General features: G+C 39.3%; 1 protein-coding gene across 6 annotated transcripts in view; it reads right to left on the bottom strand.

The window, feature by feature from the left end:
- postnb (periostin, osteoblast specific factor b) overlaps positions 1 to 14,796 on the bottom strand; it is a 68,750-nt gene that overhangs the window by 29,477 nt on the left and 24,477 nt on the right. For all 6 annotated transcript variants that reach the window (XM_072262870.1, XM_072262867.1, XM_072262869.1 and 3 more), the window contains exons 9-14: positions 7,335 to 7,466; positions 6,420 to 6,568; positions 4,753 to 4,889; positions 3,047 to 3,177; positions 1,245 to 1,375; positions 115 to 217 (exon numbers count right to left, since the gene is read on the bottom strand). In XM_072262870.1, the coding sequence (XP_072118971.1) occupies positions 115 to 217; positions 1,245 to 1,375; positions 3,047 to 3,177; positions 4,753 to 4,889; positions 6,420 to 6,568; positions 7,335 to 7,466 (783 nt within the window). The remainder of the gene's footprint in view (positions 1 to 114; positions 218 to 1,244; positions 1,376 to 3,046; positions 3,178 to 4,752; positions 4,890 to 6,419; positions 6,569 to 7,334; positions 7,467 to 14,796) is intronic.

Genomic DNA, 14,796 nt, shown 5'->3' with positions numbered 1-14,796 from the left:
CCACATGATCAGAGAGGCAGGCAAGCAGGCAAACTGAAAGAATCAACTTAAAAATTCCAAATTTTACTAAATACAGTTTTCCACCAAGCATCACACAGAAAACAGAAAATTTACCTTTTGGAAAGAGTAAAGTGTTGACTACATGAATAACACCATTGCTGGCCATAAAATCGGATTGCTTGGTCTTCACGTTATTCACTATCAATGTATTGTTCAGCTAAAAGCAAAGAAGATTTATCATATTTCTAAACTTTAATCAACACTTTGCTTTCTTTACAAAAGATGACCCAGATACATCTTGAGTCATCTTTTCTTGGCTTCTTTAACAAAAAAAAATCCTGGTTTAAAGGTTCAGTGAATTTATGCACTGATAAGTCAAGCTGTATGAATAACAATGACTTCACATTCAATTCTTTCAAATTGGTTGACCCTTTCAAGATGTCTACAGCACCTCTGTGTAATGGAGGATAAATAGTCTGCAATTCTGACTCCCGAGTGTTATTTAGCAATCCCCATAACAAATATAGGAACAAACACAAAAGGGTTGATATGTAAGTGGTGGTAGTTGTGGGGTGGGAAAGGTGTCATTTGGCTGTGAATTCCCAACATTTGTATTCTCCACACAGTTGGAAGGACTACTCATGTTCATTGAAAAGATTATGCATAAATAAAAGCCACTTAGGTAAATTCCCAAGAGTCTTGTGCATCAGTAGATCAGTAAACAGTCAATCTTTCTAGTTCTTACTAATATACTGAAGGGGAGAAACAGATCGACATAGGATTAATAAATCATTCCTCTTAGAGAAAGTGTTGTGCGTTAAAGATATATGTTCCACAGTCAGTATTATTGTTTATCCCAATCAAATTTCAGTCGACCTTCCTTGCCAAGATGTTCCTCACAGAATTCAATCAGATGTTATACCATTTGATTTGTTTACCTAATTATTTAAATATTCTGAAGCCCGATGCCTTATGGGCGACATCCTGTTCCAGTACATTTCTTTAGAGATACAGTGCAACAAGCCACACTCGCCTATTTAAAACTATTCTAGTTTACAATTACAAAGAATTATTAACCTACTAAACGGTATGTCTTTGAAATGTGGGAGGAAACAGGAGCACCTGGAGGAAACCCACACAGTTTACGGGGAACTGGGAATGGAATGCACATATTGAGGAATATTTCACCATTAATAAACTGTGCTGGGACATGCATGAATTCAGAATCCAGAAGTGAATCTTACCATTTTTATCATGACTTTGCTGCCCTGCCATGACTTCAGCACATTGGTGACTCCAGTTTCAACACCTCCTCCAATGTAAACTCCATTGAGGAGGTGATAAGATATGATGTGCCTGAGAATATTTTTGTTTTCTGTGAAATAAATAACAAACTTCAATGTAATTTACCCTCGAGAGTGAACTTGAGAAATCTCTCATTGGAACAGGATTTGAGCACGTGGTCAAGCAGTGCAGATTTCACCAGTTGGATGACGAGGCCTGGATACTGTACTATGGTACATTTTTAACGTGCTTCTAGTTAACTTTGCTTTCTCTTCAATGTTTATAGCTTTTAAATGTCTCCAAATATCAGAAACAACTAAAAGCTGTTAAAATCATTTGCAGACTTTACTACTGCAAGCTTTGCCCAGCTTGACTGTTTGTCAGAGACATTTTTGTGAGAAAATTCCTCACTGTGTTGCCTGAAGCCCAGCTGCCACTGAACTCTGACACATAAAGGATCATTCAGATACACCATTCATGTCCAGCTAAGGCAAATGTAAAAAAGTAAAGGAAAGTGGCATTGGATATGTCTTACACAAGGACACACAGAGCCCTATTCTGTACAAGCTTGAATAGAGAACAAAGGAGGCAAAGGAAGTATGGTACATTCTGGATTTGAGAGTGGAGATGTAAGACGGTTGGTGAGGATGATAAGGATGACTGTGAGTTGGGTGTGGAAAATGGTGCTCAGGGGCTGGGGCCAATGGGGTGGCAAACCATATCGATGGCCATTGAGGAAGATTGAGAGATGATTGGGGGGGTAGGAGGCTTGTCACTGGAAGGTGCTTGGGAGATCCCTTGAGCATGTTAGTAGCGAATTATAATTTCATATGCATGCAGCATCCAGATCAAATATCTAGAAGTGTCCTATAATCACATAGGGAGTCTAACAACATTTAGTTATCAGGTTTTCAATAAAACATTAGAGGCTGATTATGTCCTTCCCGCAGGCTGGGCTGTCTGTTAAGATGCCGTGACATTTCTGAGTGCTGCTGACATTCAGAAACACTCAAAAATACTCAAAATCTTCTAAGACACACAAAATGCTGGAGGAACTCAGCAGGCCAAGCAACATCTATAGAAAAAAAGTAGAGTCGATGTTTCAGACTGAAACATTGACTGTACTTTTTTTTCCCCCCATAGACTGTACTCTTTTCAATGGCAGGTCAGGCAGCATCTGAGTTCCTCCAGCATTTTGTGTGTGTTGTTTGGATTTCCAGCATCTGCAGATTTTCTCTTGTTTGTGTTTTTCAAAATCTTGTAAAAGGGGTTAGAAAAAATATTTGTAGTTAAAACATATAAGCAGTTTAAAATAATGGAAAACACTTAAACTACTTAAACTCATTAAAACTACTTAAATAAAATAATGTACAATTCAATAAAATGAAAATTAACATATGTTTAATAGTATTCCTCTGCACTGAAGTAAATGGAGATGTTGTCCCTGTGCTGAGTCTAATATGCTACAGGTTACCCAAGCAGAAACTGACAGTAAGTGAAAAGGAGTTTGTCACAAATTTGCACTCCACTATGGAAGAAAATCAGTGGCCAGGGATAACGGTGTGAATTGCTGCCTGAAATTGGGAGTTTCAATATAATCACATGCCTAAACGTGGGCGTCTGAAATATTGATATGGATATACGGAAATGTTGCAGTTCCATGCTCTACAGTGGTTTCCCAAAAAACCTGATAAAATTAGAATCCACTGTTTAAAAAGAATCAGAAGCCATCAAATAGATCGTTATGTAGCTGATCACTTACTTATCAATTGATCTATCTCACTTCCTGAAAGGCTGGCAAATGCATCATTGGTTGGAACGAATAACGTCCAGTCTCTTCCTTCCTTGAATATTTCAGTAAACCCAGCAGCTTCTACGAGACGCAGGAAAATGCTGATAAGGAACGTAAACAAAACCTCAGATGAAATTCATCGGCAGCAGAATTATGTAAAGTTGATACTAAAAAGATGGGCATTCATACTAATCCAATATGATTACTTTTATTGAGAATCTAAACGGCTCAGTTTCATATTCCTTTTAATGATTCTGTATCATTTTGCTTCCTACTGAGTCATTCAAATAAAAAAACCTGTCCCAAGTTAAAATTTACATATCTGATATCTACAGTATCAGTTTGGTTCAACGTTTGACTAATTTGTAAGGGTAGCTAATGTATTTCCTTTGGATGAAGTTTTTGGAATTTACTTGTTATTAACAAGGCTGACTCAAGGCCAATCATATTCTTGTAGCCCAAACACAGTCTCCCTCACCTCCACCCCTCTGACTCTCAACAGAGGAACCCCTCAGGGCCGTGTGCTCAGTCCCCTCCTTTACTCCTTGTATACCCATGACTGTGTCGCCACCCGGAGCTCTAATCTGCTGATTAAATTTGCTGATGACACTACATTGATTGGCCTAATCGCAAACAATAACGAGGTGGCCTATAGTGAAGAAGTCATCTCTCTGACACAGTGCTGTCAAGAAAACAACCTCTCCCTCAATGTCATGAAAACAAAGGAGCTGGTTGTGGTTTACAGGAGGAATGGAGATGGGCTAATCCCTATTGATGTCAATAGATCTGGGGTTGAGAGGGTAAACACCTTTAAGCTCCTCAGCATCCACATCACCGAAGACCTCACGTGGTCTGTACGTACCAGCTGTGCGGTGAAAAAGGCACAACAGCACCTCTTTCACTTCAGACGGTTGAGGAAGTTTGGTATGGGCCCCCAAATCTGAAGAACTTTCTACAGGGGCACAATTGAGAGAATCCTAACTGGCTGCATCACTGCCTGGTATGGGAACTGTACCTCCCTTAATGGCAGGATTCTGCAGAGAGTGGTCCGGATAGCCCAGTGCATCTGTGGTTGTGAACTTCCCATGATTCAGGACATTAACAAGGACAGGTGTGTAAAAAGGGTCGTAGGATCATTGGACACATGTCACCAACCACATTCTATTCCAGCTGCTACCATCCAGGAAACGGTACCACAGTATAAAAGCCAGAACCAATAGGCTCCAGGACAGCTTCTTCCACCAGGCCGTCAGACTGATTAACTCACACTGATCTGAGTGTATTTCTATGTTACATTGACTGTGCTATTTATTATAAATTACTATGATTGCGCATTTAGATGGAGACGTAACATAAAGATTTTTATTCCTCATGTATATGAAGGATGTAAGAAATAAAGTCAATTCAGTTCAATTCAATTCATTCCATCCCTTACAGCTTTCTGATTGATGTGCTGGCCTCAAAAAGGCTGTGGTCTACTTCCCTTTAGAATGGGGCAAGAATGCTTCACCAGTCAACCAATGAAAAGTTAAAGTTTGCTGCTGGATGTGAGGATGTACGTGTTTACTTTATTTTATTATACAAAGAGTACAATATTTTAAGAAATTGACTGACAGACTCTGATAAATGGTTGAAATGACAAAGGATTTTCTCTGCATGAACAGTGGAATAGTTACCTAAAGCGAGAATCCTCTCTCAGAATTTTCACAATCGACTTCTCTGCAGGAAAAATGATCTTTCTTATTGAGTGCAACACGCCATTTCTTCCCTCCTTACTGCCGCGGTACATGCAAGAATTCTCAATGCAAACTGCCTGCCAAAGAAACAAATATAAACTCATTACATCAGTCTCACATTATCAGCGCTGTCTTAGATCAAAAGCAGTGACTCTCTCTGTAATTCCTGCCTAGTATGTGTGCTTATCAAAGATGATTTAATGTTTCCTTTGTTTCATTGGTGCATATGGCCAGAATTATTCTATTCTACTATGTTGAATGAGTTAATTTTAAATAACAGCAATCGCTTAGGATGTTACAATTTAGAGTATATCTGCCATATCTGTCATGACATTTTACAGGACAATTCTTTCCATATATGCAGTAGCATTAAAGATTTCGTCTCATAGAAATCAGAGTTATTCCCCCCAAAATTTTTCATTGAATGTATTATTGCCATTTTTTAAAAACACAAACTTTGGATCAAATCCACTGTAAATACATGAAAATCTGGAGTTGAATCATTTAATGCATTGAAATATGGTTTGGATTTGCAAAATAATTGACTGGGGAATAAAGAATCGTGCCAGGGAAAATTGTTCAGATTATATGATTCAATAAACTTCTACCACCTCTAAATAGTTTACTTGAAGAAAATGCCTATTCTACAATGTATCATTATTACTGAAAGAACTGTATTCAGAAAAAAATATATATCCAGATGGGAAAATGTTTTCTGCACAGGAATTATTGCAGTATTTCAGTACGTATACTATGAGCCCTTCTGCCTCCTAATGCATGATTATTAAAAAGTTTTATCTGGAAATGATTTACTCCGCACAACTTTCTCAATCAAATGATTTTGTATCATTCTTCATGACCTTTTTTTATATACTGGTAATTACTTTTCCATGAGTAAACTAGCTTCTATGAACATTCTGAGCAATCACTTGTTAAACCATATCTAAACATTTGGAGACACTCGCCAGACTGTACCAATCTTTAGCTGATGGTTCTGTTGTTGCTGTAAGACAGGTGTGCCACTTGCTGAGCTCAGCAGATACATTCTGAGGTGAGGAAACAATTCAGCTCCTTAGCTTAATGCCAGAGATGGCTGGCATTTCTAAAATAATCTAAGCCATTTGAATAGAGTTACCAACCTTTCATTTAATGGATATTTTTCCATAAGATCTTATTAATTAATTTCTAGCATTTAAATATTTTAAGTATGTTAATTACTTTTATTAATATTTTTAATGAAGGCTCAGCCTTCATTCTGGTACATCACACTTTATGGCACATCCACAGTAGCCATGGAGACCTCCAGTATAAACAAACCTCAGATATGTAAAAATGCAACCATGAGAATTGAGCCAGCAACAGACATACAATCTGGCCCGTTACTATCAACATCTGTTCTCAGCTTTTCCTTTCTAACCTGTTGAACTCCTTCTACTTTGCCCCTTTTTTGTCTTCAAAAATTCCATGTAAACTACATCCAATTCATTAACATCTATTTATTATTTATTGCTTCCTCAGAAATTTGTCCATTTTAAATGACGTCAAGGTTAAATGTTTTAAATCACTGCAACATAATGTACATTGGAATTTTGTCCTTCCATACTTACAGTGCGGTAGACAAAAACTCTGAGGAGATTCCCTCCAATTGTCTCTAGTCTTTGCCCATTGAACAACTCATTGAGGACCACTTTTACTTTCAGAATATGATTTTGTAGGATTTTTTTCAGATATCGCTGATCATAGCTCCTAAATTCCTCTATGGAATGAAAGTGAAAATGCTATGTTAAAACTGAGAGGTCTGCGTGGCAACGAGACGTGTATCGACTGTGAAGTCATATGTATAGATACAAGTTCAGTTACTGCAATTGTATAGTTTAATCACCCTTTCACTCCTTCTATGTAATCCCAATTTACACTGTATAATGAGACTCACTATAATAAAAATGATGGATTTACATAGATTCACAGAGATTAATAAGGAATGACCAACATGAACTGAACTTAGGACTTCAATGCAGCGGTATGTTGTAAGGATTGATGCTGCCAAATAGTATTGCCATAACCAATTCTGCAGTAATTAGTAGCAACAACAAATGCTACTACTGTTCAGTCTAATTTGAACATGGTAAAATAATTATTATATTCACAAAGTTACCATATCTAAAGTTTAATAAAAACAATTACTTTTACCAGATTGAAAGTGCCTAAGAGAGCTACGGTATCTCAAAAGTTTCGTAAGTAACCCATTTTGACCAAACATTAAAAGTAGATGACAACTGACACCAGAAAAGGATAATTTGCAATAGTACTAATCCATGGGTATTTAATGTGCTCCTATCAAACTCTCTTGTCTGCTACTTTAAACAAGATATTAAAAAGGTTGGAATGGCCAGCAAAACTCTTAACCTTTTAAGCATCAACCAAAGAAATTTCATGTGTTAAATGCTTATGTACAGAATATCAAATAAAATGGTTATGTACAATATAATACATTGTCCAAAAAAATTGATGTGATAGTTTACCAGTGAAGGCTTCATTGAAAGGAACAAATAAGGTGTAGTCTCCTTCAGTGAAAGTAGTAGAAATTCCAGTTTCTACCAGATAGTCATGAAATACTGTTTGCTTGCTGCTTGTCAATTCAAGAACCTGCTTAGCTTTAAATGCAATAAAGGAAAAGTTATCAATGAAGATTTATCAGTAGGGTTAAGATAACCTTTAGTTGTACAAATTTGCATAAAACTTCAGTGCAGTTTAGCAAACAATTCTAACTCAGTTCACTGCAAGTTATTTAACTAGCTGTCATTCATATAACAAGTACTAAGATTTCATCATTAGAAGCAAAGTTTCAGTCTTTCATCTCTGCCATAATCAGTTTTGAGTTTATAAATACTCTGGTCACATGATCAAAGATAAAATATTGTTTATTTTTTATTCACAAAATTTTGGCACACACTAGACTAAATTCTGCATTGCACTTGCTCTTTCTAGTAGTTAATGTGGCATTAAAAAGCAGATCAGTCAGCACAATTTAATTTGATTGCTCCAAAGTAACTATGACGTGTTGTAGTGATAGCTCAGTTTTGGTCTGCACCATCCATGCCATTGTGTGAACAGCATTATAGGCTCCAACTTAACTTTTCAAGACAACAAACAATGTATGAATCAGTAAGTTTAACTTGCTAGGTTAGATTATATTCATCGTGGAGTCTGGTTGGTCCATTGACTAAGTAGCACTATAAGTACTGTGCAGGACCATGGGAGATTCAGCACTAAAACTGTATGAGATTCATGAAAGGAGAGCCATCCGCCGTACCACTGATGTGGCAGAGAGGGCTTCAAGATGGCTGTGGCTCAAAAGAGGGGAGCCATGGAGTCATAAGTAGCTAGCCATCTGGACACAAGCTGGGGTCTGATCAGCCCCGGCTGGGTCACCTGGAGGAGGCTGTATGATGTTGAAAGACCCGAAACACCCGATGATTCCAGGAACATCACTGAAGATGTGTCCAGAAGCATCAATAGATGTATTTACACAGCAATAAGCGGTATAGGAAATCTAAACAGTTACCCTCAATATGAATTTTTTTCTGAGAAACTTCCATACAAATACTGAAGATTAATAATATAAAGAAAAAAAATCAGGAAAATAGAATGCATAATACTAGGAACATATCTGGAATGTTGTTCAAAAAATTTACATATACTATCCTTAAATAATACCTTTTCACATATTTGCCTTTCCATATTGAGAATACAAGGACCCGGTCAGGAAAAAGAGGCATGTGTCAGGATTTGGTTGCTACGATCACGCAAGTCCAATGAGGAGTAGAGGTGTAGGAGTCATTTAATAAGGAATTTCAGAGGGGAAACTGGAGGGGCATGACATATGCCTGGCAAAGAAGCTAACTGAGAATCCAAAAAGGTTCTGTAAGTATATTAACAGCAAAAGGTTTCTAGGGAAGAGAGTTGGCCCCTTTAAGGATCAGTGTGGTAATCCATGTGTGGAACCTGAAGAGATGCCCAGGAACTTAATTCTCGTTTGTATTTGCCATCAAGAAGGATGTGTAGCAGATAAGCTCAGAGGAGAAAACAGTGGGATACTGGAACATTACAAATCAGAAGTGTTACAGGGAGTGGAAATGCATGAAGGTGGATAAATCCCCAGAGACTGACCAGAAGTATCCAAGGATTTTATCAAAACAAGGCAGGAGATTGCAGTAAGTATTTTCTAAATGGACTTCGGCAAGATCTGTGACGATGTTCCACATGGTAGGACGCTCGAGGAGGTTAGAACATATGGGATCCACGGTAAGTTAGCAAATTAGACATTAAAATAGCCTGGTGGTGGGAGGCAGAGGATGATAGGGTTGTTTTCCTGATTGGAGGCCTGCGACCAGTGGCAAGCCTTAGGGTCTGAAGCAGGGCCCTCTGTTGTTTGTCATAGATATTGATTAGGATGAGAATATAAGTGGCTTGATCGGTGAGTTTGCAAATGGCATCTAAAATAGACAGTGAAGAAAGTTGTCCAAGTTTGCCACATGATGGATCAACTTGAAAAGTGGAGAAGGGAATGATAGATGGAATTTGATATGAACAGAGTGTAAAATGATGTATTTTGGGAAGTCAAACCAGGGCAGAACATACACAGTGAATGGAAGGACCGTGGGGGATGCTGCTGAAAAGAGAGAATGTGGAGTACAAGTATGTAATTCCTTGAAAATGGGATCAGATGTACAGAGGATGGTGAGGAAAGTATATGACATAACTGCCTTTATCAGCCAAAGCATCAATTAAGAGTAGGACAATAGTGTTAAATTTGTCTAAAATGCTGGTTAGGCCTCACCTGGAGTACTGCATGCACTTCTGGTTATCAGCCTGTAGGAATGATGACATTAAGCTGATAGAACGCAGAAAAGATTCATAAGGATGTTACTTGGTCTGGGGGGCAGGGCGGTTAAGTTACTTGGAGAGATTGGATAGGCCAAGGCTATTTTCTCTAGAGCAAAGGATGCAGAAAGGAAACACGATAAAGCTATATAAAATTATTAGAGGCAGGCAAGGTAGGTAGCCAGTGTCTGTTTCCCATGGTAGAGATGTCTAAATGCAGAAGACACAGATTTAAGGTGCCAGAATAAAGTTTTAAAGCAGATCTGAGATATAAATGTTTTCACACGTTGTAGTTGGGATCTGCAATGAATTGCTAAGGAGGTGGTGGAGGCAGAGGCAGTAGCAGCATTTAAGAGACATCTGGACAGGTATGAATGAGGAGGACATAGAGGGATACGAATTAATGCAGGCAAATGGGATTAGTATGAATAGGTATTGTGTGAATGGTCAGCATTGTCACAATGGGCCAAAGTATCACAATTGTAGGCCGTATCTCGGGTAATGATGAGTTTGAGTACAGTGAGGAAACTAAGAACCTGGTGGCATGGTGCAAAGACAATAACCTATCCCTCAACGTCAGCAAGAAGGAATTGGTTGTTGACTTCAGAAGGAGTAGCAGACCGCACGACCCTATTTACATCGGTGGTGTGCAAGTGGAACAGGTCAAAAGCTTTAAGTTCCTCGGGGTCAATATCACAAATGACCTGACTTGGTCCAACCAAGCGGAGTCCACTGCCAAGAAGGCCCACCAGCGACTTTACTTCCTGAGAAAGCTAAAGAAACTTGGCCTGTCCCCGAAAACCCTCACTAATTTTTATAGATGCACCATAAAAAACATTTTTCTAGGGTGCATCACAACCTGGAATGGAAGTTGTCCTGTCCAAGGCCGGAAGAAGCTGCAAAAGATCGTGAACACAGCCCAGCACATCACACAAACCAATCTTCTATCCTTGGACTCACTTTACACTGCACGCTGTCGGAGCAGTGCTGCCAGGATAATCAAGGACACGACCCACCCAGCCAACACACTTTTCGTCCCTCTTCCCACCAGGAGAAGGTTCAGGAGCTTGAAGACTCGTACGACCAGATTTGGGAACAGCTGCTTTCCAACTGTGATAAGACTGCTGAATGGATCCTGACCCGGATCTGGGCCGTACCCTCCAAATATCCGGACCTGCCTCTCGGTTTTTTTTGCACTACTTTACTTTCCCTTTTCTATTTTCTATGATTTATAATTTAAATTTTTAATATTTACTATCGATTTGTACTCCAAGGAGCGCGAAGCGCAGAATCAAATATCGCTGTGATGATTGTACATTCTAGTATCAATTGTTTGGTGACAATAAAGTATAAAGTAAAGGGGCTACTTCGATGCTGTACAACTTAATGACTCCATGATAAAGAAACTGACTTTGAATGTATATAATTCTATTCACAGTGTACAACTTGTGTGGAATTAATAAAAGCTTCTCAGTGCAATAGAATCACTGGATTTCCAGAAACTTCAGAAATTATTTAGATATATTGCACACTTAAAAGGGTTTTCTCTTGATAAAGTGTTTGGAATACAGCCCTTTTATAATGAACAGCCAGTTTGATTAGAGCAATAAGGACTAGATGTCATGGCAAAACTTCCAGTCAAAGCACTACCATCTGTTAAAATATTTCTTCAACTGAGCAAGAACCCTCCCCCCACCACCGAGATATACATATTAACCCTGCTTTGAGAGGCACTGATGATCTCTAGACTGAGCATTGTTTAATCTTCCTTATTATAACTATAATCCTGACTCCAAAACATCAGTGTAAATGGAGTTTTGCCGCATTAACATCAAATTTGAAGCCCTCAACCACCTGATAATAACTGCTCTCCTCAGACAGTTCCCCGCAGAAAACCTGTCACCTCACAGCTTACAAGAGCCATATGGCTGCTTCTAATCTGCCATAAGTAGCCACTGCAAAAAGACTCTTAGCTTTTCTACCAAAAAGAACCAGGAATAACAACAATGCGATCGAGGAGATAATCAATGAACACAACGTAAGATGATCTTGTACTGGAAGTTCCAGTTTACTCAAGGGAGAATAAACCTTCTATAGGCATGTGAAGGCAGAGTTTGTTGACCTAAAGAGAATGAAGAAACAAAATCAGGCTCAAAAACTCAATGGCAGGTATAACATGTGGTACTTTCAGCCCTTGTGTGGTTGAAACACACCTGGCCCACCTTACAGCAAACCAAGAATGGAGATGAACTCATCAGGGATAGAAAGGTAGTTAATACTTACTGGAAAGAACACTTTGAAAACCTTCTCAGCTGCGACTTTGTTCCTGATGCAAGTGTTCTGACTTTCATCCCACAGCCACCTAATTCTTCCTAGCCATGCTGCTATTCCCAACCAGGAGTAAAAAGGACAAATCTGTTGGAATTCTTTGAGGAAATTACAGGTAGGATCAACAAAATAGAGTTAGTGGGTGTTGTTTAACTGGATTTTCAGGAGGCCTTTGAGAAGGTCCCACACATGAGGTGCTTAAAAAGATAAGAGGCCATGATATTACAGGAAAGATATTAGCATGGATAGGACATTGGCTGACTGGCAGGAAGCAAAGAGAGGGAATAAACGGGGCCTTTTTTGGTTGGCTGCTGGTGACTAGTGGTGTTCTGCAATGGTCAGTATTAGGGTTGCATCTTTACACATTATAAAAAAATCTTTAAAAATTTGGATAACAGAATTGATGACTTTGTGGACAATTTTGCAGACGATACAAAGATAGGTGGAGTGGCAGGTAGTGTTGAGGAAGCAGGGTGCCTGCAGAAGCACATAGGCAGATTTGACAAATGGACAAAGACGTGGGAGATAGTATACAGTATAGGGAAGTGTATTGCCATGCTTTTTGGTAGAAGGAATAAAGGCATAGACTATTTTCTAAATGGGGAGAAAATTCAAAAATCAGAGATGCAAGGGGACTTGGGAATCCTTGTGCAGGACTCCCTTACGGTTAAATTGTCAGTTGAGTCAATGGTAAGGACAGCAATAGCAATATTAACATTTATTTCGAGAGGGCTGGAATATACAATCAAGGATATAATACTGAAGCTTTATAAGCCATTGGTCAGACTGTATATGGAGTACTGAGAGCGGTTTTGGGCCCCTTATCTCAGAAAAGATGTGTTAGCATTGAAAGAGGTCTAGAGAAGGATCTTGAGAATGATTCCAGGAATGAATGGGTTAATGCACGTGAAGTGTTTGATGGCTCTGGGCCAGTACTTGGAGTTCAGAAGAATGAGATGTAATCTCATTGAAACCTATCAAGTCTGTGGAATACTTTGCCATAAACGGCTGCGGAGGCCAAGTCATTGAGTATATTTAAAACGGAGGTTGATAAGTGGAGGGTGTCAAAGGCATGATGGAATAGCAGAGCAGGCTCAAATGGGCCAAATGGCCCGATTCTGCTCCTTTATTTTATGGTCTTAATTCCAAGTCAAAAATAAGAACAGATAGTATCCCTGCTGAAATCCTAAACCAGCAGTGAAGAGATTAAATTACAAATCCACGTCTAGGAAGTGTAGGATTTTCCAGGGGCCCTCTGAAATGCTGTAATCACGATGATCTTCAATAAGGGAGATATGTAGATTTATCTGCTGCCCTCCATAGGAAATCTTCAAAGACCGGGTCCTTCTCAGACATGTTTTCTGAGTGATCGGAGAGTTGCTCTCAAATCTCAGCTAAGATTTCATTCATGTATAGGTACTGTGATCGTGATTCTCGCCGTGCAGTGACTCTAAGAAAAAAGGTGGGGAGCAGCACCAGCCACAATATCAGGTTTTCTTCAACCTCACATAAGCCTTTGACCCTAATTTCTGTTCTCGCCATGTCCATCTCAGATGTGAGCCATGTTTCTAACCAGTGGTTAAGTCAGTGAGCCAATCTCAGTCATGTCAAACAAGGCTGTGCAGTTGTCCCAACACTTCAATCTTATTCTCCTTCTTGCACTTCACCTCTGTGAGACAGAGCTATATAAGAGCAAATGGTGATCACACTCTAGAACCAGCAGTCAAGCTGAATATTAGAGGCTGAGTTCCAAGATATTGTAAATTCATTCAACAGGATGAACCTAACTCTCAGTATTTGAATACCAAGGTCCTCCACCCACCTGTCGCCGCTGCGTCAAACTGTCCTCTGACAAAGTTTACAGCAAGATCCTAGAAAATATATATCTTTCTCATACTTTGAGACCCACCTCTCATCAAAGGCAAATATCTTTGATGAAATTCATCACTACTGCCAATGTACCAGCACAGCCTTTGGTGGAGTGAGAAAATGGTGTTCACAGGAAGGCTGTTCGGCCCATCGAGCCTGCTCCACCAGTCAATAAGATCATGGCTGATCTGGCCAAGGATTCATCTCCACCCAGCTGTATTTTCCACATAACCCTTAATTCCCCTACTGTGCAAAAATCTATCCAACCTTGTCTTAAATATATTTACTGAGGCAGCCTCCACTGCTTCATTGGACAGAGAATTCCACAGATTCACCACCCTCTGGGAAAAGCAGTTCCTCCTCATCTCCATTCTAAATCTACTTCCCCTTGAGGCTATGTCCCCTTGAGTCTCACCTACCAGTGGAAACAACTTCCCTGCCTCTATCTTTTTCATAACTTTATATGTTTCTATAAGATCTCCTCACATTCTTCTGAAATGTTCAAATGTTAACAACTTGCATCTGACACAAGAATAATCATCTACTAAGAGCATTGATCCATGCCTACCTTTATGTTTCTGAGGCTTGCAAGGCATTGCAAAAGTAAACATAGAAACATAGAAAACCTACAGCACAATACAGGACCTTTGGCCCACAAAGTTTTGCCGAACATGTCCCTACCTTTGAAATTACTAGGCTTACCCATAGCCCGCTATTTTTCTAAACTCCATGTACCTATCTAAAAGTCTCTTAAAAGACCCTATCGTATCCGCCTCCACCACTGTTGCCTGCAGCCCATTCCACGCACTCACCACTCTGAGTAAAAAACTTACCCCTGACATCTCCTCTGTACCTTCTTCCCAGCACCTTAATCCTGTGTCCTCATGTGGCAATCATTTTAGC

The sequence above is a fragment of the Mobula birostris genome, chromosome 7 (genome assembly GCF_030028105.1).
Source record: "Mobula birostris isolate sMobBir1 chromosome 7, sMobBir1.hap1, whole genome shotgun sequence".
NCBI lineage: Eukaryota > Metazoa > Chordata > Chondrichthyes > Myliobatiformes > Myliobatidae > Mobula > Mobula birostris.
Note: the sequence above shows the minus strand (reverse complement) of the source record. Positions and strands in the feature narration are given on the sequence as shown.